At 37.5% G+C, this 21,150-nt stretch overlaps 1 protein-coding gene across 1 annotated transcript in view; it reads left to right on the top strand.

Moving 5' to 3' along the window:
- Positions 1-17,590, top strand: part of LOC117486695 (serine palmitoyltransferase 2-like) — a 31,930-nt gene extending 14,340 nt beyond the window's left edge. Inside the window, exons 6-12 of the mRNA XM_034135213.1 lie at positions 1,214-1,307; positions 2,653-2,758; positions 3,508-3,727; positions 3,922-4,048; positions 6,395-6,530; positions 7,134-7,263; positions 13,383-17,590. Of these exons, the coding sequence (XP_033991104.1) occupies positions 1,214-1,307; positions 2,653-2,758; positions 3,508-3,727; positions 3,922-4,048; positions 6,395-6,530; positions 7,134-7,263; positions 13,383-13,502 (933 nt within the window). The 3' untranslated portion in view covers positions 13,503-17,590. The remainder of the gene's footprint in view (positions 1-1,213; positions 1,308-2,652; positions 2,759-3,507; positions 3,728-3,921; positions 4,049-6,394; positions 6,531-7,133; positions 7,264-13,382) is intronic.
- The last annotated feature ends 3,560 nt before the right edge of the window (positions 17,591-21,150 follow it).

Here is a 21,150-nt window from a genome sequence, read left to right as displayed (position 1 = left end):
GCAGGATATGAAGAAACACTTCCTGTTGGTATACACAGCACACAATGTGTGATTCTAGTTTAACTTCTTATGTTTATATAAATATTTGTTTTCTATTTTCTTAATTTGTTTTATTTTAACTTGTGTTTTATATTAAAAAAAAAAATTCTTTTTTTATTGGCCTTTTTTTACTTATATATATATATATATATATATATATATATATATATATATATATATATATATATATATATATATATATATATATATATATATATATATATATATATATATATATATATATATATATATATATATATATATATATATATATATATATATATATATATATATATATATATATATATGTATATATTTGTATTAAAACATTTGTCATCTCTATTGCAATTTTTTTTACTTTGCATTTAACTTTTTTTATTTCAAATTTTTACTTTAACTTTTTGGTTTATATAAATATCATTATTCTAATTTATTTCATTTAGTTATTATAGTGCACATCTTTAATTTAAATTATATTTGCATAAATATTTTATTATTTTTCATCTCTATCACATATTTTTACTTTGCGTGTTTACATAAAGATTATGTTTTTTTTGTATATATATATTTTTTATTCTAATATATTTTAGTGGACATTTTACTTAAAGGGGACCTATCATGCAAAATGCACTTTTGTACGTCTTTTATACATGAATATGTGTCCCCAGTGTTCCAGGGAACTCACTCTCTCTATTTTCCTCCATACCCAAATCTCTAAAAAAGGGGCTGCAACGGATCTGATAAAAACTGATCCAGATTTGAACACTGTCCTGACATCAGGACAGTGGCGCTACGGCTATTGGGCCAACTCCACCAATCAGGAGGAGACAGCCACGGCCATTGCCATTCGAAAGCGCTGGAGACGCTGTAGTACATAAGCCAGGCCTGTAGGTTGTGCTGTTCTCACAGAATCTGCCCTTGCAAAAACAGGGCTAAAAAAGTGAGAATTGAGCAAAATGAGGCATGGCTAAAATGCATGATCTGTTTGGTATTTTGAAAAAAAAAAAGTATAAATATGCCTTATATAGGTATGGTCCTACACTATATTATTAAAATATAGCATGATAGGTCCACTTTAAACTTCTTATCTTCATATAAATATTTTTATTTAATTGTATTCCAAATGTGACGTAAGATAATTTGTACATATCGAAGTGTTTCTGGTGTCCTGCAGGGCTGTCTGCTTCTGAGTGATGAACTGAACCACGCCTCTCTGGTCCTGGGAGCCAGACTCTCCGGGTCCACCATCAGAGTCTTCAAACACAATAGTGAGTCGTGTGTGTGTGTGTGTGTGTGTGTGTGTGTGTGTCTGCAAAATAAAGATTGCCGTCATGTGATGAAGGTTGCCGCTTGCTTGTTATTTTACGTCATTACTTTCTTTGATATAGTCGTTGACGTGCTTTACAGTGCACACATACAATACTGGGCACTAAGTGTTTTGGTTAAAGCCTGACACAGCCAGATTGTTATTTCCTGGAAAGTGTTGAAGCATGTGGACTTTGACTTGTTAAAGGTCTCTATACAGAATTCTTTAATGTGGAAGTGCAATATAAAATACAATGTGTTTTCTTTTAAATTAGTACCCTTTTTAATCGAAGATATTTTTGACATTCTGCTAATGTAAAAAGCTCAGGGTAAAACAAAAGAAGAAAACTGGCCACCTTTATGGACGGTTTTTATGTTCCTTGTATTGTAGATGCTGACTCACTGCCACACTGTCACAGCTTACTGAGACATTTGAATAAACAGAACAATAGCCTTTGTTATTTTATTGGTAACTGTGCTTTTTTTGAAAAGTCTGCTGTGAAAAAGTTATTTTGAGACTCTGTATCTGTTTTCTGTAACCACTCTTTCTGTTACTCAAACTTCATTGTATTCACACAAAAACAAGTATCTGTGATTGTAATGTATGTCAACTGCAGAGGAGAAGTGCTAGTTGCTAATGCTAACTGTGCTCGCATGCTAAATCAAGTACATTGAGAATTGTATTTAGGGGAGCTCATAAAAGATTTTGCTTATAGAACACGATATGGATTATGCATAACTATATAAATATAATGTGTGTATGTGTCTAATTAGTCTAAAACTAATAAGCCACTAGCTGTGTGATAGCCATTGGGCTAACCAGCTCAGAAGCAATGTCCACATAAAAGGTTGTTAGCATTTTTTTACTTTTAATCGGGTAGATCAGTTGGTGTCTTATTTAGTGGATAATCCATCTTGGTCATCTTTTATCTAATAATAATAATTAGTTGATGTTACTAAAAGCTTGCTGTTTGAGTTATTAGCTGGTTCGGGTTTGCTCGTAACCTTTAAACATTTAGCCATTAGCTACCAGCTAACTAGCCAAAACCTCAGCAAGCTGCCTAAAACCAGTTGCCTGTCTATTTTTACAGCTTAATCATTTTAGTTGTTTGTTAAAGTAGCTTATTTTGTCAGTTATAGCCACAGACCAAAAATCACCACAAGTTAATCTACAAGTACATTTGTTTTTTCTTTCTGAATCTTAAAAAATACAAATCAACGGGGTCTCCATACCATGGCTAATGTGATTTAAAAACAAGGGCAACTTTATTGAAGAATCTGACTCAAATCTCCTGATTTCCTTTCCAGATATGCAGAGCCTGGAGAAACTGCTGAGGGAGGCCATAGTTCACGGACAGCCCAGGACCCACAGACCATGGAAGAAGATTCTCATTGTTGTAGAGGGCATTTACAGGTACCTTACCCATTTTCTCCCCAAGTTAAATATTTACCGAAACCTACCATTCACGTTCTGTTGATCTACCCTTGTGATTCTTTTGATTAGTTTTTTAGTGACAAGGTTATTCAAAGATAAAACGTTGTTTCAGACCACACAAATCAGGTGTTATCCGTGCTGAGAGGAAGGAGGAGGGACATCAATGTTTACTATTGTGCCTTAAGAATCATTGAGCCAAAAACAGTAGAACAATGGTAGTCATCAGCTCTAAAGATAAGATTTCCTTCCTGTTCAATGTCAGAAAAGTAGCTTTTATCTTTTATTTATGGCTCATGTGGTTCCATTAGATTCAGCATTAGTAGCTGTATTAGGACAGGATTGAAAGTTGACAGCTGATTTAGTGCTGGGATAGATCTAACTGGTTGTACACACAGTAAGCAACATTGTATTTATGTATGTATGTAGCAATCTGCAGTTAAAAGGCGCCAGCTAATTATACACTTTTCTGTGTATCCTGACATTATTATCTTTATAATCTATATAAAAAATGTACTCGTCAATAGGAACGAAGTCTATCGCCTGTTTTTAGTGAGTTTTACCATGTTTTAAAAAACATAAACGTGCTTATTTTCGTGGAAAAACATTCTTATTATGAAGTTCTTGAGTAGGGAACATACTGTATTGTACTTCCCTTAGTCAGTAATCAACAAGGACGTTTGCTTGACCCTGGCTGTAACCCCTTCCATTTTGTCCTTTCCTCCCTGCAGCATGGAGGGCAGCATAGTGCGCCTGCCAGAAATGATTGCTCTGAAGAAGCGCTACAAGGCTTACCTTTACCTAGACGAGGCCCACAGCATCGGGGCCCTGGGGCCTAGAGGCAGAGGCGTGGTCGATTACTTTGGCCTGGACCCCTGTGATGTGGACGTCATGATGGGAACATTCACCAAGAGCTTCGGTGCTGCAGGGGGATACATCGCGGGGAAAAGGGTGAGGCTGGAGGATTTTTATTTTTCTGCTGTTTCATTTAAATATATATATATACATAAGAGAGTTAGGCCAAGCCAAGGGTCGGCAACCTTTACTATCAAATGAACCTCAGTTTCTTAACTCTCAATGGATGTACAACATAATTAATTTTCATGCACGTCTCCTTACATCTCCTGTGTATCTGCTGGCTTTAGGAGCTTATTGAGTACCTGCGCTCCCATTCCCACAGTGCGGTCTACGCATCCTCCATGTCTCCACCTGTGGTGGAGCAAATCATCACTTCTATGAAGTGCATTATGGGAGAGGATGGCACAACGATAGGTGAGTGGCAAAACAACATTAAAGGTACCCAGAGGATTCTTTTGAGCTAGTGGAGCTACTGAAGTGTCTTTTGGATTGCAGTTTAGTTGTTTCTGGTGCAAATGCATGCATGTATGCGGGTTAGCTTATATACAGTAAAACATTTTTGTAATATTCCACTGATCTACAGGTGGCAGCTATAAGCCAACAAAAGCGGGAAACTACAAGACTCCAAACATTATAGATTAAAAAAAAACGTTAAAAAAGGTAAAAGTGGCTTTGCAAATGTTTTATGAGAAAGAAATGCATTCAACGTGTTTAAGATACTCACAATGCTTTTTTTATATGGCGTAACACTGAAGGTAAAAATAACTTATTTGTTTACAACAAAATTCCACAGAGCATCTTTAAATGATTCTTGGCTGAGATTAGGAGTAATGAAATGTCTACCTACAGCATTTTCCTATTATATGTTGAGTGTGGCCCCCAGTGCCCTGTAATGTTTTAATTAACATTCACTTTGTGTAGTTGTGTCTCTAAGGCTTAACACCATAGGCTACAAGATTGCTTTTTTTAATGCTTTTTTTTATGCTGCTGAAACAAGAATTAGTTTTTATCCAATTTTGAGTTTTCTGTTGCATAAAAGATTGCAAATAGGCATTTAATAAGACAATGTGCAGCACAGGCAGTATGAGAAAAATAAAGAGCTTTTTGAACATTAAAGCATGGACACATGTCACAGCAGAGTTACAAAATACAAACCTGAAAATTAGCATTATATGTCTTCGTTAATATAAGTAATCAACGGGGGAACTTTCATAGTGAGCTATTAGTTGGGTGTTTTTAACCTATTCACCTTTAGAGTGTCCCCTTAATCACTATCTGTGACACATTGAGCGCATCATGTCCTGACTACATCAAACACAACCTTGATGTCATCATAATGAAGAGTATCGTACTTGGCAGAGTTGTTTTATTGAAATAGCATATCTTATCATTTAAAAATGAACTAAGAATTGAGATGTTCAGATTGTCAGTGTTGAGTGGATTTAATCTCAATGCTGTAATTGTAAGCAGTTGCCACTGGGTGTCAGTACAAACTGATGAAATCAGTAGTTTTATTTCACACTATTAAAAAAAACACAGAGTTGAAGCTGTATCCGTGTGAGATATAATATATAGAAACCCTTCTTCTTCCCATTTATTATACCAAGGTCAATCCAGATCTATCTTGAGGTGAGGTTAGCTTTTGTGTATCTTTTTAAACTAAAAAATGTCATTTCTGTTGACCTACTTTTTATTTTATTTGCATGGAAGTGTATGTCTTGGTGCAATATTATGATAATAGTAGTCCTTTGTGACTACATTTGGGGGCAAATGATCATAGTTTGTAGTCGTGTTTTTAAAGAATCAGTGAATCTTCTATCTCCTGTGGCAGAAGGAAAACATTACAGAGAAGTCAAAACTCCCCCTCCCCCGAGGGCTGCACCCCTCAGATGTTTCCTCACATCTCATGAATGTGTTAGTTTTCAGCTGCTTATCAACACTCTTTTTTTCCCTTTCTTTTTTCATCAAACTCGCTATAAATATTTCTCATCTTCTCACATTTAAAATGTCTGAAAATACACATTATGGTAATATGTAGTGAGTCTAACTGTTACCCATGAATCCTTGTGCGTATCACCACTGTTGTAAGACAAATTATTTTTGCCCCCCTTGGATTTTATCATCTGTGTTTTTGGTACTATATATTTATTTGACTTTTTTTTACTATGAGCATCAACCGGGATATGTTTGTCTAAATGAGCTTCACCGCTCAGTCTGTCAGCGATGGAAGACAACGATACAAGTCACAACACAAACCAGCAGGATCCTCCCGATCAATCTGTTCCAACAAACAGGCTTTTCGGTTTCTGTTAAAATAATTCCCATCTTCTATAGTCACTTTACCGGTGCTTTTCTTAACAATTCTAAATATTGTAAATTCAGAGCGACTGCATAAAAACGCCCTAGGGTTCGGTATCGTTTGCATTTCACAATTCTGGTTTTGATTCTGGTTCTGCTTAGAGATTCCGCTTCTATCTATGCAACTCAATTTGAACATCAAGTCACTGCTCACAAAATTTTTTTTTCTGGTATGGGCCGTTTTGGATCAGTTCTTACTTGAATTCCAAATTACGGTTCCGAACCTTATATCCAACTCAATTGTATACATATGCAAGAGTCCCCTGCTTTAGCTTTGGGGTCTTTGGGCTGACAATTGTCAAAGACCCCCAAACTAAAACATCATTAACTTTAATAGCATTGTGGTTCCTCCATTGCTTTTCTGTCAACTCTTGTTAAAAATTCTCTTCTGATCCTCCCCAGGCTGTGACCGCGTGCATCAGCTGGCAAAGAACGCAGTCTATTTCCGCAGGAATCTTCAGAAGATGGGCTTCATCATCTACGGAAACGAGGACTCGCCTGTTGTACCCATGATGCTCTACATGCCCGCCAAGATAGCGTAAGCCTACAGATTTGACTCGCTGCTTAAAGTAGTTTTCACGCATTAACGCCTAGAACAATACAGAATGATGAATAATATGATTTTATATGAGATGTAGCCAGATTTACATATTTCAAAAGATCCTGATTTTTGTATTCATAAAAAAACACATTTTCATCAGGGGGCTTTACAGTGTGTACAGATCAAACATGAATGAAAATGTAAACTAAATAAATAATGCATGACAACATAAACAATCTAATTAACTAAACGCTAATATGAATGTAAAATGCAAATAAAGTTAAATGAATATAAGATCCAGGAAGATGTTTAAGGTAAGCCTGAGGCGGCCCTAATTATAGGCTTTATTAAAAAAGAAAGTCTTATAAGTCATAGTATTTATTTGAGCGCTTTACATTACATATTGTAATAGATTGAATTCTGTGGACAATACCCACTTATAAAACCTATGTATTTTTTCTCAATTCAATAAGTATAAATGTTCTAAACAATAAATCTCAATGAACAATACTAGCTTGCCATAATGTTGCAAAGGTTAATGTCTTTATTGGAACTATATTTTGGTATGTCATTTCTTGCCGCGTCTCTTCTGTCCCACAGAGCGTTTAGCAGGGAGATGTTGAAGAGGAACATCGGGGTGGTGGGGGTGGGCTTCCCCGCTACGCCCATCATCGAGTCCCGGGCACGCTTCTGCATCTCCTCCGCCCACACGAAAGACGTGCTCGACAGGGTAACTCATTTATACAAACACAGTTTTATCACATAAAACCGTTTTAATTTAATTCTTCTTGGGCAAGAAATTAGATCTGAGAAAAACAACAAGAAGTAAAAAAGATTGTTATCTGACTAAACTACCACTAAAAAGTTTCTTACTAGCAAAAGTCTTAGTTTTATCTGTTTTTCTTACACTAAATTCTCTATAATAGGAAAGTTAGTGTTTAGCTTTACACAGTATTACTAGAACCTGTGGCCACTGAAAATACTCGGTCCTGATTGGATGGACAAAACGGTTAACACTCATTGGTCAAACATCAGTATTATTCTCCCCCTTACCGTGATCTAATTTGTTTATATTCTAAGGATTGCTTTTTACTTATCGCAATTGCAATTACACAAAATAAATCGTAAAAATGTTGTTAATATGTGGAGATTATTCTGCGGAACAAAACACATAAGTATGACACATTTCTGCAATATACCCAAAAATCCAATGGGGACATCTCATTGCGTTTGTCAAGAGAGTCTTTGCAATGGTAACTTCCAGGTTGGCCTCACTGCACCACCCTTTTGTCACCTCAGTGTGGTTTCAGGGTACTAAGGCTTCCTGTTTGTCTAAAAAGAAAATGTGCTCTGCTATACAAAGAGGGTGAGCTAGGCTCCGATATTTTCTGTTGATTTCATTTTATTTATTGGAAGTTATTTTTAAATTTAAATTAGGAAATAAATTACAAAATCAGACCAATTGTGGATGGTCGTTCAGGTGTGACCGCCTCACAGCTTGTCATAGTAGAGGAGAGATGGATTGAAGGGGAGACTGCATTATCTGTTACGAGTTCAGACACCCACCCTCATTTTCCTCCGAGTGTCTCAATGTCAGTGCAGTCTCTGGGCATTACATCACAAAGCCGCCCACTCTCACATACTGCAAGAGCTTCTCTTCTACTATATTCGCCTGCTTGTCCTTTTGCAGTCACCGTCTTTATCTTCAGCCTCTAGGTCATCCAGCAAAAGTCTTAAATCCCCTGTTTTAATTGGGGTGTCCTTGTGGCTCGGATGTCAAATGTGTCTCCAGGAAGTGCGGGGGCTGTTATCCACTCCCATTCCTTGTCTTGCTCTCAAGACAAAAAGAGTGAGGACAGGGAGTCGGTGTTGTTAAGATCTTTTTGTTAGGCCTCCTCGCTGTATCACTTTCCTGTACTTTGATGTGTCGTGACGATTTGTGAGTTTCTTTTATCTTTTGGTAAGCTTTGGCAGTCAAGCCCTCTCCTTCAATAGCACCCACACATGTTCACTTAATCCTAAATTCCAACAAATATTTGATCATAGAAGTCTACTCTGACTTCTTGAAAAAGTCAAAACAGACAAAGATGACTTTTTGTGGCCTTTTAATCTGCAGTGGAGCATTGAGCAGCTTAATAGCCAAAAAGACTATGACTATTGGCCACCTGACGCAAAGATGTGTCAGGTGGCCAAAAGCACAACTCCAAATGAACACTATTGCTGTGCTATTTCTGCATGTCACCCTTATAGATTATATTTTTGTCAAAACATTTACCACATCAACTTTCAATCTCGTGTTCACCCCTGTTGTAACCTATTTACATTTCAAAAAGAAAGACACGGAAGACCTAAGATGCAAGTCAGATAAAATATTATAGTGACCCATTTTCTAAGGCTGATATATTTTTGTTTTATAATGTAATCATTTCTATAATGTATGTATGACTATGAAAAAAAAGGTTTGCCAAAATTATATTTTATTCATCTGTGAAAACAAGTCTTCCAAAATTGGAATGTGAACTTTTTGTTTGTTTTTGTAATACTGACTTCAGGCATAGGAGGCTAAAGAGCACCACTACCCAATAATCTAAATGTAATTTGTACTTGTTTTCTTCCAGTTGAGTTTGACCTTGCATTCTAAATAGATATTTTGATATGGTTAAATTACATTTCTAGCCAATCAAAAACTACAGTAATTAAGATAATAAGACTGACCTGAAAGAAAAGTGTGAATGCTTTCAATCCGTTTCCCCATATCAGTTCATGGGGTAGTGGTGCACTTCAGCCCCTTGTGGTCAAAATGAGAATTACAAGAACAAACACTGGAAAAGTGATCATTTCACCACCTGTTCTTAACCTGTTAACCTGTTAAGCACCAAGCCTGTTTTTCATGTTTCAGGCTCGAAAATGACATGCCCAAAACAAATGACTACAACTTAACTTCTAAAAGGGTTATATGAATAATTTCTTTTATCAAAGCAAGGTTACATCTGTGAGTTGGATGTAGAAGTGTCAGAATCAATATAGATTTTTTTATTTTAAAGAAAATTCAGATTTTACATAGTAAAAAACTGTAAATTATAGTGTCCGTCCAAATATTCTTTTTTACTTATAGTGAAAACTACCCTTGGATGATGGGTTAGTAGACTAAAAGCTTTAGGAATCCAAAGTACAACATATAAGTACCCTGTATCAAGATTGATGCAAAACAAGTGACATTTGACCTTTTTAGAGAGGTTTAGCCAAAACCACCCCACCTCTGAGGTGATATGGGTGAAAATGTTTTTTTTTCCATATCTCTGGCCCCCCTTGGTCGATTTTGATGGTTGACACCTCTTTCTGACCGTTGGAGCCAATAGAATCGAAGGGGGAGTCCCCCACACACACACGTTGTGAAGAGAAAAGGTGAGGGCTGCGCGCATGTAATTTTGCAGCAGAGTCGACCGATCTCTCGCTCTGACATTTGGAAACGAAAAAGCAGTTTTATTTCTTATGGATTATCAGAAATCATTTCAAAGAGGACACAGACACATTGGATTAACCTATGGATTAACTGCAGCATCGTTTTTTTATCGTTTTAATGCCATTGAAGACCAGTTTTGACCAAGGTAAGCCATGTTAGCGTTTCTAGCTACCTAGCTCCACATGTTATGATGTACGCTTTCGTTTATAGCGTCGCAAATGTTTATCACTGAGTGTTGAGGTGGACACCCCCAGATTCTGTGTCTCCAGGAGATGCAAAACGAGGGGTTGGCTGTGCATCTAGGATAAGTAATAAGGGAGTTATGAGTGAGTTTAGGTGCAGTTTTAAGTTACATTTTTGCAGAATTCAGAGGCTGAGTGTTAGCATTGTGGTTTTTTTTTGGAGAATTTTTTTTTAAAAGATCAGTTAGCTGGTTTCTTCCCGTTACATGGATATAAAACATTCATAGTTTATTAAATATTAAGATTCCTTAGACGTTGTGTCCTGCAAATGACGCGTTTATCCGCCCGGTACAGGGGGGGCGGTGCGCAAATCAAATCAAAGTTTAGCGGGCCAAAGTGCTGTACATGTAATAACTACAATCACATAAAAACACATTTCTACAATCACATAAAAACACATTTCTACAATCACAATAAAAGACAATAAATTACAACAGATATTTTAAAAAAAACAGGGGGAAAAGTCAGGAGTCGTGCTCCGCTCTGACTAAAAGGCCAGGGAGAAGAAGTGTGTTTTAAGAGTAGATTTAAAAACCCCTAGGGTCTGGACCGACCTCACATGGAGGGGCAGAGTGTTCCAGAGCCTATGGCCAGCTGCTATGAAGGCTCGGTGCCCTCGGGTTTTGAGCCTGGTCTTGGGCACTATCAGCAGCAGCTGGTCAGCCGACCTTAAGGCTCTGGCTGGGGTGTAGCGCTGGAGGAGTTCGGCTATATAGGCCGGAGCCAGCCCATTTAGTGCTTTAAAAACAAATAAAAGGAGTTTAAAATCAATTCTGAACCGAACTGGAAGCCAGTGCAGTGAGGCCAGGATTGGGGTAATGTGGTCACGCTTTTTGTGGCCAGTGAGTAGACGTGCAGCTGCGTTCTGGACTAGCTGCAGGCGTTTAATTGACGCCTGGTCCATACCCACGTACAGAGCGTTGCAGTAGTCCAACCTCGAGGTAACAAAGGCGTTAATAACCCTTTCTAGATCCTCAAACGATAAAAACGACTTGGTCTTGGCCAATAGTCGTATTTTAAAAAAGCAGGTTTTGACTACGCTGCTGACCTGCTTATCAAATTTAAAAGCGCTATTGAAGGTCACTCCAAGGTTCGTGACAGAAGGGAGGATATTATTTTTGAGGGAGCCCAGAATATCAACCTGGGAGGCTAGAGGTTGGGGTCCAAAAAAGATAACCTCAGTCTTGCTCTCATTGAGGTTGAGGACATTTTGGCTCAGCCAGGATTTGATCTCTGCTAAGCAGTCCATCAATAGCTGTAATGAGTTTACATTTGAATTGAGTGGCAGATAGATCTGTACATCGTCGGCGTAGCAGTGGCAGGGGATGTTGTGTTTTGTGAGAATTGAACCTAGGGGCGTAACAGGTTAAGCCCGAGAGACCCCGGTACCGGGGCACTGCCGCAACATCTTGCAGGAAACCGTGTCTGAGGGCATGTTCATTTAATAAACTATGAATGTTTTATATCCATGTAACGGGAAGAAACTCATCTAACTGATAATTTTAATTTTTTTTTTCAAAAGAAAACCCACAATGCTAACACTGAGCCTCTGAATTAGCAACGAGCGAAAAATGCTAACAGATTACTGCACCGCAAATCACTCACAAAACCTTATTATTTATCTTTTCACCACATCCAACACATCGTTTCATATCGTGAGGTGACATTATAAACAAAAACGGACATCAAAACAGGTGACGCTAGGTAGCTAAAAATGCTAACAAGGTTACCTTGGCTCTGTAGTCTCTCCAAAGTGGTCTTCAATGGCATTAAAACGATAAAAACGCTGCTGAAGTTAATCCATAGGTTAATCCAATGTGTCCGTGTTCCTTTGAAAGGATTTCTGATAATCCATGAGCAATGAAACGGATAATCCATGCTTTTAGGTTTCTAGATGTCAGAGCTAGAATGTAGCTTCACTCTAATGCAAAATTACATGCACAAAGCCCCCACCTTTTTGTTTCACAATGAGTGTGTGTGTGGGGGACTCCCCCTTCGATTCTATTGGCTCTAACGGTCAGAAAGAGGTGTCAACCATCAAAATCGACCAAAGGGTTCCAGAGATATGAAAAAAAAACTATTTCACCTCAGAGGTGGAGTGTTTTTGGCTAAACCTCTCTAAAAAGGTCAAATGTCACTTGTTTTGCATCAATCTTGATACATGGTACTTATTATATGTTGTACTTTGGATTCCTAAAGCTTTTAGTCTACCTTACCATCATCCAAGGGTAGTTTTCACTATAAGTAAAAAATAATTTTTGGACGGACACTATAATTTACAGTTTTTTACAATGTAAAATCTGAATTTTCTTTAAAATAAAAAACATCTATATTGATTCTGACTTTTCTACATCCAAGTCACAGGTTTATCATTACTTTGAGTAAAAAGATTATTAATTTAACCCTTTTAGAAGGGACGATATGGTCATTTGTTCTGGGAATGTCATTTTCGAGCCTGAGACCTGAAAAACAGGCTCAGGGCTTAACAGGTTAAGTCATAAACAATTGATATCAGATATATATATATATATATATATATATATATATATATATATATATATATATATATATATATATATATGAAAAAAGATCATCCAATTATTTTTCTCTCTGGTACTACTGTACAACATTAATGATATGTAAAAAAATCAAATAGCACAAAAGAAATTCAGGTAATCAGATTAAGCACTAACTGTTCTACACCAATACACACTCGACCTACACAGAACTGTTCGTTTCATTGTGTTTACCAACAACTTGTTTATATTGTTAAGCATTGACTGATTTAACTTTAAAAACGTTCAATTAAATTCAAGAAGCGCTTTTACGACAGAAGATCTTCCATTTCGGCGAAGAGTTTCAGACAGAATGAATGTCTTGCTGCTGTTTAGATGATTTATCTGTATGAACTCATCACCTCCTGTGCTATTACAGGATGTCCTACTGGTGACTACCCCTCCCGCCAATTAATGGAAAGAAAAATTGAAAAGATTTAAGTCGATGGTGTTTTTAGTTTCAGCTCAAGTTTTGATTTAATCTTACATGAAAGATGTACAAATCTAGCTTGGTGCAGTTTTACGTGTCCTGGAGCCACATATTGCCCTTCATGCTGACAGCCTTTTTATTGAACAAATGTCTCCACAGGCGCTGAGTGTCATCAGTGAGGTGGGAGACCTTGTTAATCTCAAGTATTCCCGGCAAAAGATACAGCCGTCTGTGGCGCGGTCCTTCGACGATAATGTGTTCGAGGACATTGACGACTGATTCCTCTCCTGAAGCGGCGTGAACCTAACAACCCCGGAACACACGGGACGGGTCGAGATGGATGACAAGTCTTCCACGAGGACCGAGGTGTGCACAGGTGCCCCTTGTCACTAGCTTGCCATAACGTAAATCATCCGCATCAAATGGGACACTTACAACTATTGTCTGATTCTACTTCGCCTTATGTAAACATAAAGAACTGAAAAGCAGCGCTTCTGCTTTTTCCTGTGTAGTTTTTGTTACTTCTTTTTTTATCATTTTGTGTCCAATAATTTGTAGTTATATGTCTATGTCTGCTGTGCTTGTAACATTGGTCATGTTTAGGGTTAGGGTTAGCCATATGGTTGCGTATGTGATGTGGACAAATGCCAAATTTGAAATGGAAAATGTCAAGTTTCCATACAAATGTATCTATCTTGAACTTTTTTGGGTAAAAAAGGATTACTTTTAAACATCAATAATACACTTTTATCGAGTATTGTTCAGATCAGTGGTTATCAACAGTGGCTTGAATCAGAACACCCACTGGTTGTTCGTACAGGAACAAGTTACTGACCACATTTCCTCTTTTTTAATCAGATATCACACAAGGTGGCTACATTTTTAGGATATATTAACATTATACCCAACATCCACCTGGCATTATTTTCAGACTTGTTTATGTGGCAATGCTCACTCTACCAGGAAGCTACTAGTTTTGTAAGTAAACACAGGTAGAACTTGTTCACATTTTTAGGGGACTAGTCTAAGAAGCACTGCTATTGATACTTTTTTGCTCTTCAACCTGATTAAGTACACATTTTTAACCAATGCGTTTGACATTGGCTTGTTACTTATCTTTCATTCTAGAGTTGAATTGCAAGATCCATACCACACTTTGGCAATATAAGGCGTTGCTCATTTTAACCCCAAAAAGAAACCGTCTCTGCCTGTAACTCCTCATGATACCATATTCTGATTCCGATTCTTTATATTGTGGCATCTCGTCGGAATTTCAAACCAAGCAAGGCATATTCCCAATAAAAGTTAGCAATATTCACAAAAAAAGTTAGCAATTAGCATCCATAAACTACTGCTTGACAACTTAATTTGCCTCCGCTGAACCAAGTCTGTTTCAGTGCAACAATGCCAAAGTGGAAATGGAGCCAAGTAGTAGTGAGCCTGTAATTAGCCATATTAGCTTAGTGTTGGATAGTGAAAAACCCTACGCTGCATAACTCCAACAATCTGGTACAGCTTCTTAAGTCCAATGGACTTGGCATTAACAAAATCTGTATTCATTTCAAATGCAAGAAGAAAACAATTTTTTTGTGGAGTGAAGCTCAGCTAATCCATCAGTCCGCTTAACATTTCATTGCATCCTTTTCTTTGGTAATTTAATTATCTATTTCGATTATTTTGTTGAATTGTTTTTAATTGGGAATTCATACTAATGATAGTATTTTGCAATTTTCAGTGACAACATTTGAGTTATATTAAAATAACTTATATCCTGCTACTTCAAAAATAGTGGATATCATTTCAAAAGTAAACAAATATCTTTAGAAAGAGAGATTGTATCAGCTGTCACTGGTTGAACTATAAAAGCTCTATTTTAATAAAAATACCAGTTTTCTTAAACGCTAACTTTGTAATCCATATTGATTCTAATAAGTCATTGCAACAAATGGAATGCGAACAAATATCCATTGAACATTTAAAGACAAATAAAACCAGATTTGCCTGTTCCACATGGATTTGGCCCTTTTTTAAAAGACAGATGTTATATATAGTTCAGTTGGCTTTCAGATTTGCATTTTCTAGGTCGGTATCGGGATGTGGAAAAATATACCCCTATTATAATATTACTATTTTTCAACAATATATTATAGGTCTCAGGTGTAAACAAAACATGTCTGGATTTGAGTTGTGTTTGAATTAAAGAGATTTTCATTTCCATCCTATCACCTGGGTTCTTATTAGTATTATCATTGCTCTTTGTATGATAACATTGTCTTGTGTAAGAGAGAAAGCTTTGTTTGTGCGGTGACACAGATGTCATTAACATTTCCAATCAGTGTTTAACTAAGGATGTGTGTGATTGCTTGCATGGTTTCCCGGTATTAACGCGCTGCACTTTTACCTTGCTTCTTTTTTTTTTACACCTGTCTTTTGAACTCTGGGTTTATCTTGGCATTTTTGCTACCAAACTTTGGAACAACACTTTAAAAACCCACATGCATACATTCACACTTGCATGTACGCATACTAATAAGCATTGTGTAACCACTCGTTCCTCATAATTACACATGTACAGTAATAATCAGTCATTGAAGCTGCTCTGCACCACAGCCCGTGCTCAACAATATACAGTTCAGTATTCTTATGAATGTTGACATAAAAAATCTACATATTTCCAGAGAAAGTTAATATATCTGTCTGGGCTTAAGGAAGGTTTTCTTTGCCTTCTTCCATATCAGTGTTTATCTTAATCCTTTTTTTCTTTTCTTACTAGAAAATACCTAAATTACAAATGATTGTCCATAAACTTAAAGTTACACATGTATGTTGTTGCAGATTATCTTATTTTGTTGAATTGTTTTATGTTTGCACACAGGAAAGCCATGAAATCATATTAAAAGCAGGCATTTAGACTATATTTTGATATGAAAGCAGAATAATGTAAAGACCCAAGACCTTTGACCTGATGTCTTAATAATGCTTTTCTTAAAGGGACAGTGCAGACCTTTTTGAAATGGGGTTGTATGAGGAACTTACCTGAAGTAGGTTGCAGGTAGATTTTTTTTAAGATGCTAAAATAACGTTCTATTCGGTGCCAATCCACAGCCGCACATTGCTCGCTTCTGTGCTTTTCTGTTTCTCTTGAGGCATGTCATCTGCTTAAGGTATTAGAGTGGTGCAGGAATAAGTCTTCAGGTTCCATCGTCTCGAAGTCTACGTTGTTTTTACTTGATTTTGGTTAGATGCCAGAATTAAGGTCTGTGGTTAACTCTCAAGACTTTTAAGTTTTGTTTCTAGAACTTAAAATACGTTATCATATACCCAACTGGTGAATGTCTGAAGCTTATAACTCTTAATAACGGCCGTTGCTAACAGTCGGCTAAATGAGACTATTAAACGCATCACGTCGAACATTAGCTGCCTTTAGCTTAGCGGTGGTGACAGTCATGTGACCGTGATGTTTATAGCCTAACATAAGCTTTTTACCTCTAGTGATTGCATTGAAACTTCAAAAATCATAAAAGTCTAGAGATTAGTGTGGAGATTATTACAAAACGTGTAAAATAAACTGTTAATTTGCCTCTTCTTATTTTCTGCAACGTTCAAAGGAGCCCTTGTGATGATAACTTCTAGGTTGGCCTACAAAAATACATAAAAAATACATCACTGCATCATTCTAAAGTACACTAATTATGGATAAGTAAAACATCCAATGTATCCTTTTAATAAAAAATAGAGTACTTTTTCAGAACAATAGGTACTTCATAAAAAAATCGTCTCATGTAAAACATTCTGTGCCCTTTCTGAATAACACAGTGTGTTCCTTCACTGAACCATTTAACGGTTTTGGTCTTAAAAATGATGTACATTTAAAAGGAAAACTTTTCAGCTTTGATGTAAAATGGAGATAATCCCGGTATTTTGTACAAAGTTTATATTGTTTCATTGCAAAGGAGCTAATCAGAATACTTTGTTTACTAAAGAGAAACCTGGAAAAGATGGTTATCACTATTACTGGCAGCTTGTGTTGAGTGTGCCATTAATAGAGGCGAGTTACCACACATCAGAGATCATTATTTTCTGATATAGTGCCTTTTGAAGCATTTTCTAACAGTTTTGATTATATTAAGTGTCATAATGTTGATTGCTCATCTTTTACAGTCTTTGATTTCTTTTTACTACTTTGTCTTCAACAGTATTTATAACTAGTGCTGGGTGTGTTCTCTGTCGACTTATTGCAATGCATTTGATTATAGAAAATGCACTATTTGCCACATTTTCAGCAAATTATTAACATGTAAAGTGTCACTCATGTTCATGATATCAATAGATCATTAATAAACAATAAAAAAATGCTTTTGAATTTCTTTCAGTTTTGTCAAGACTCCTTTACCAAATCTATACGCTGATGATATACCTTTATTTTGTTATTCTACTGTCTAATCCTTTGTCCACAAATGACTGGAAAATACTTTTTCAACGTTATAGGGGTCTATGGCTTAAAAAGCGAAGGTTCTTTGTGGACTGGCCATTCATGAAGGCTACATTGTGCACAATGAATCGGGAGATAATTTAGAAAAAAACTATTGTACTAATGTTCTGCTGAAACCGGCCTACAGACCCAGGGTAAAAAGAGTGTCGAAAAGCTGAACGTAGGTGGCGAAAAACAAATCTCCAGGTTCATTTTGAAATCTATAAAGAGAGACTTGGCCTTTATAATTTGGAATTGAAAATTGCCCGACAGTCTTTCTTCTCTGACATCATTACCAAAAACAAAAACAACGCACGTGCCGTGTTTGCTACCGTCGACAGACTAACAAACCCCCCAGTGTCAGTAGTCTCTGAATTTCTATCCACCAGGGCCTGCAATGATTTTGCCTCCTTCTTCACTGACAAAATTCAGAAAATCAGACAAGCAGTCAGTTTCTCTGTATCAGGTACAGCAAATGTTTATCCCTGTGTCCACCTAATATCAATTCAAACACCATGACACAATTCCATCAGATTAATGATAAAAACCTAGAGGACATTATTCAACTTCTGAAATCCTCCTCCTGCTGCCTTGATATTATTCCAACAGGATTTTTCAAAGATGTTTTTCATTGCATGGCCTCAGATCTACTTCACTTATGGCGCATTTCCACTACACGGCCTCGCTCGGCCTCGCTCGGTATGGCTAGGCCTCATTAGGACTGGCTCACTTTATGGCGCATTTCCATTACAGTTTAGGAACTGGGGTAGTATCTATAGTAACGCAGTGTAGGCGGAGCCGTGACGTCATCTTCAATGAGAACCCCAGAAAAACAACACAGCTGTTAGCTGTTAGCACTCAGAGCTCACAGCTCCTCATATCTGTTCAGAAACTAGACAAAAGTTAAACAAGTACACACCACAGACTGTCTGTGTCATGGCGAATACAGTCGCTGGTTTATTTATGTCTGTATAGGCCGTTGTGAGTGTGGACGGTCGGAGCATATATTGCGTTAGCTTAGCCAATCTCCATTTAGAAAACACTCATTTTAAAAGGTTTTTCTCCTGCCGTCTGTCTGCAGACTTGTCAAAGCATTAATTCATGGTTTTTACTAACCGGTATCAGTATGTTGTTACTTCGGCATCATTTTGAAACGTGTATTACAATTAAATCACGGTCAAATATGTTCATCTTGTTGTAGTTGTAGCCTCCTTGCCAGCGATTCTCTCTCTAGTTTAGCAAACTCAGCCCGACTCAGCCCTGTTTGTTGGCCCCGATAGAACCACGATTTTGTCGGGCCAGAAAAGAGGTGAAAAAGTACCCCCGGGCCGGAACTAGGCATAGTGGAAACGCAACCAAAAGCGGGCCCGGCACGACACGGTACGCTTAAACCGCGCTCCGCGCCATGGTGGAAATGCGCCAATAGTAAACAAGTCTCTTTACTCAGGTGTTTTTCCACAGGCCCTGAAAACTGCAGTCATTAAACCGCTCTTAAAAAAGAATAATCTAGATGCTTCAGTAATGAACAACTACAGGCCCATATCAAACCTGCCATTTCTAGGTAAAATCATTGAAAAAGTTGTTTTTCAACAGTTGAGTAATTACTTGCATGTAAATAACTGTTTCGATGTGTTCCAGTCAGGCTTTCGATCCAAACCACAGCACTGAGACTGCTCTTGTAAAGGTCTTCAATGACATCCACTTAAACACAGACAGTGGCAGTACTTCAGTGTTAGTATTATAATGGCGCATTTCCACTACACGGTCGGCCTCGGCCACGCTCGGTACGGCTCGGTACGGCTTGGCCGCGTTGGGCCTTAACAGGGCCGACTCACTTCATGCTGCGCTTCCATTACAGTTTAGGAACTGGGGTAGTTACTATAGTAACGCAGTGTAGGCGGAGCCGTGACGTCATCTTCAATGAGAACTCCAGAAAAACAACACAGTCGTTAGCTGTTAGCACTCAGAGCTCACAGCTCCTTATATATGTTCAGAAACTCGACAAAAGTTAAACAAGTACAAACCACAGACTGTCTGTGTCATGGTGAATACAGTCGCTGCTTTATTTATGTCTGTATAGGCCGTTGTTGTGAGTGTGGACGGTCGGAGCATATACTGCGTTAGCTTAGCCAATCTCCATCTAGAAAAACACGCATTTTAAAAGGTTTTTCACCTGCCGTCTGTCTGCAGACTTGACAAAGCATTAATTCATGGTTTTTACTAACCGGTATCAGTATGTTGTTACTTCGGCATCATTTTGAAACGTGTATTACAATTAAATCACGGTCAAATATGTCCATCTTGTTGTAGTTGTAGCCCCCTTGCCAGCGATCCTCTCTCTAGTTTAGCATACTCAGCCCGACTCAGCCCTGTTTGTTGGCCCCGATAGAACCACAATTTTGTCGGGCCAGAAAAGAGGTGAAAAAGTGGCCCCGGGCCGGGCCGGGCCGTAACTAGGCCTAGTGGAAGCGCAACCAAAAACGGGCACGACACGGCACACATAAAGCGAGCTCCGCGCTGTAGTGGAAATGCGCCATTAGATCTTAGTGCTGCGTTTGACACTGTTGACCACAACATATTACTAGATCGACTGGAAAACTGGGTGGGACTTTCGGCAACAGTTCTAAATTGGTTTGAATCCTACTTAAAGGACAGAAACAACTTTGTTTCTATAGGTAAATACACATCTGAGTTGACAAATATGACATGTGGGGTTCCTCAAGGCTCCATCCTGGGGCCTCTTCTCTTTAACATCTACATGCTACCACTGGCTCAGATAATGAAAAACAACAAAATAAGTTACTATAGCAATGCGGATGTCACACACATTTACGTAACCATTTCACCAGGAGACTATTCTCCAATTCAAACACTGAGTAAGTGCATTGAACAAATCAATGACTGGATGTTTCAGAACTTTCTCCAATTAAACAAAGATAAAACTGAGGTAATGGTTTTTGGAACCAAGGCAGAATGTATCAAAGTTAGCACTGAGCTTCAGTCTGCAATGTTCAAAACAACAGATAAAGCCAGAAATCTAGGTGTAGTCTTGGATTCTGACCTGAGTTTCAACAGTCACATTAAAACAGTTACAGCAATCAGCCTACTATCCAACACAGTCTCACGGCATTTCGTGTTATAGTCACGAAATTAATCTATTGATTCGTGTTCACCAACACGATTTCGCCATTTTTTTCGTGTCACACAGAACGATTTTAAAAGCAATGTAAATAATAACAAATTAGAAGGAAAAACACATTTAAAAAAATACAGATTTAACTATTCTGACACAGAACGATTTTAGAAGCAATGTATTTATATTGGTAGTATGTTTCGTGCCTGCACCAAATAATAACAAATTAGAAGGAAAAAAAGATGACATAAAATACAGATTTCAGTATTCTGAGGCTCTGAGCCCCATTTCTTTTCCTCACTGACGGCAAAAAAACTCAGACA

This window comes from Trematomus bernacchii, unplaced genomic scaffold (assembly GCF_902827165.1).
Source record: "Trematomus bernacchii unplaced genomic scaffold, fTreBer1.1, whole genome shotgun sequence".
In the NCBI taxonomy this organism is placed as follows: Eukaryota; Metazoa; Chordata; class Actinopteri; order Perciformes; family Nototheniidae; genus Trematomus; species Trematomus bernacchii.
Note: the sequence above shows the minus strand (reverse complement) of the source record. Positions and strands in the feature narration are given on the sequence as shown.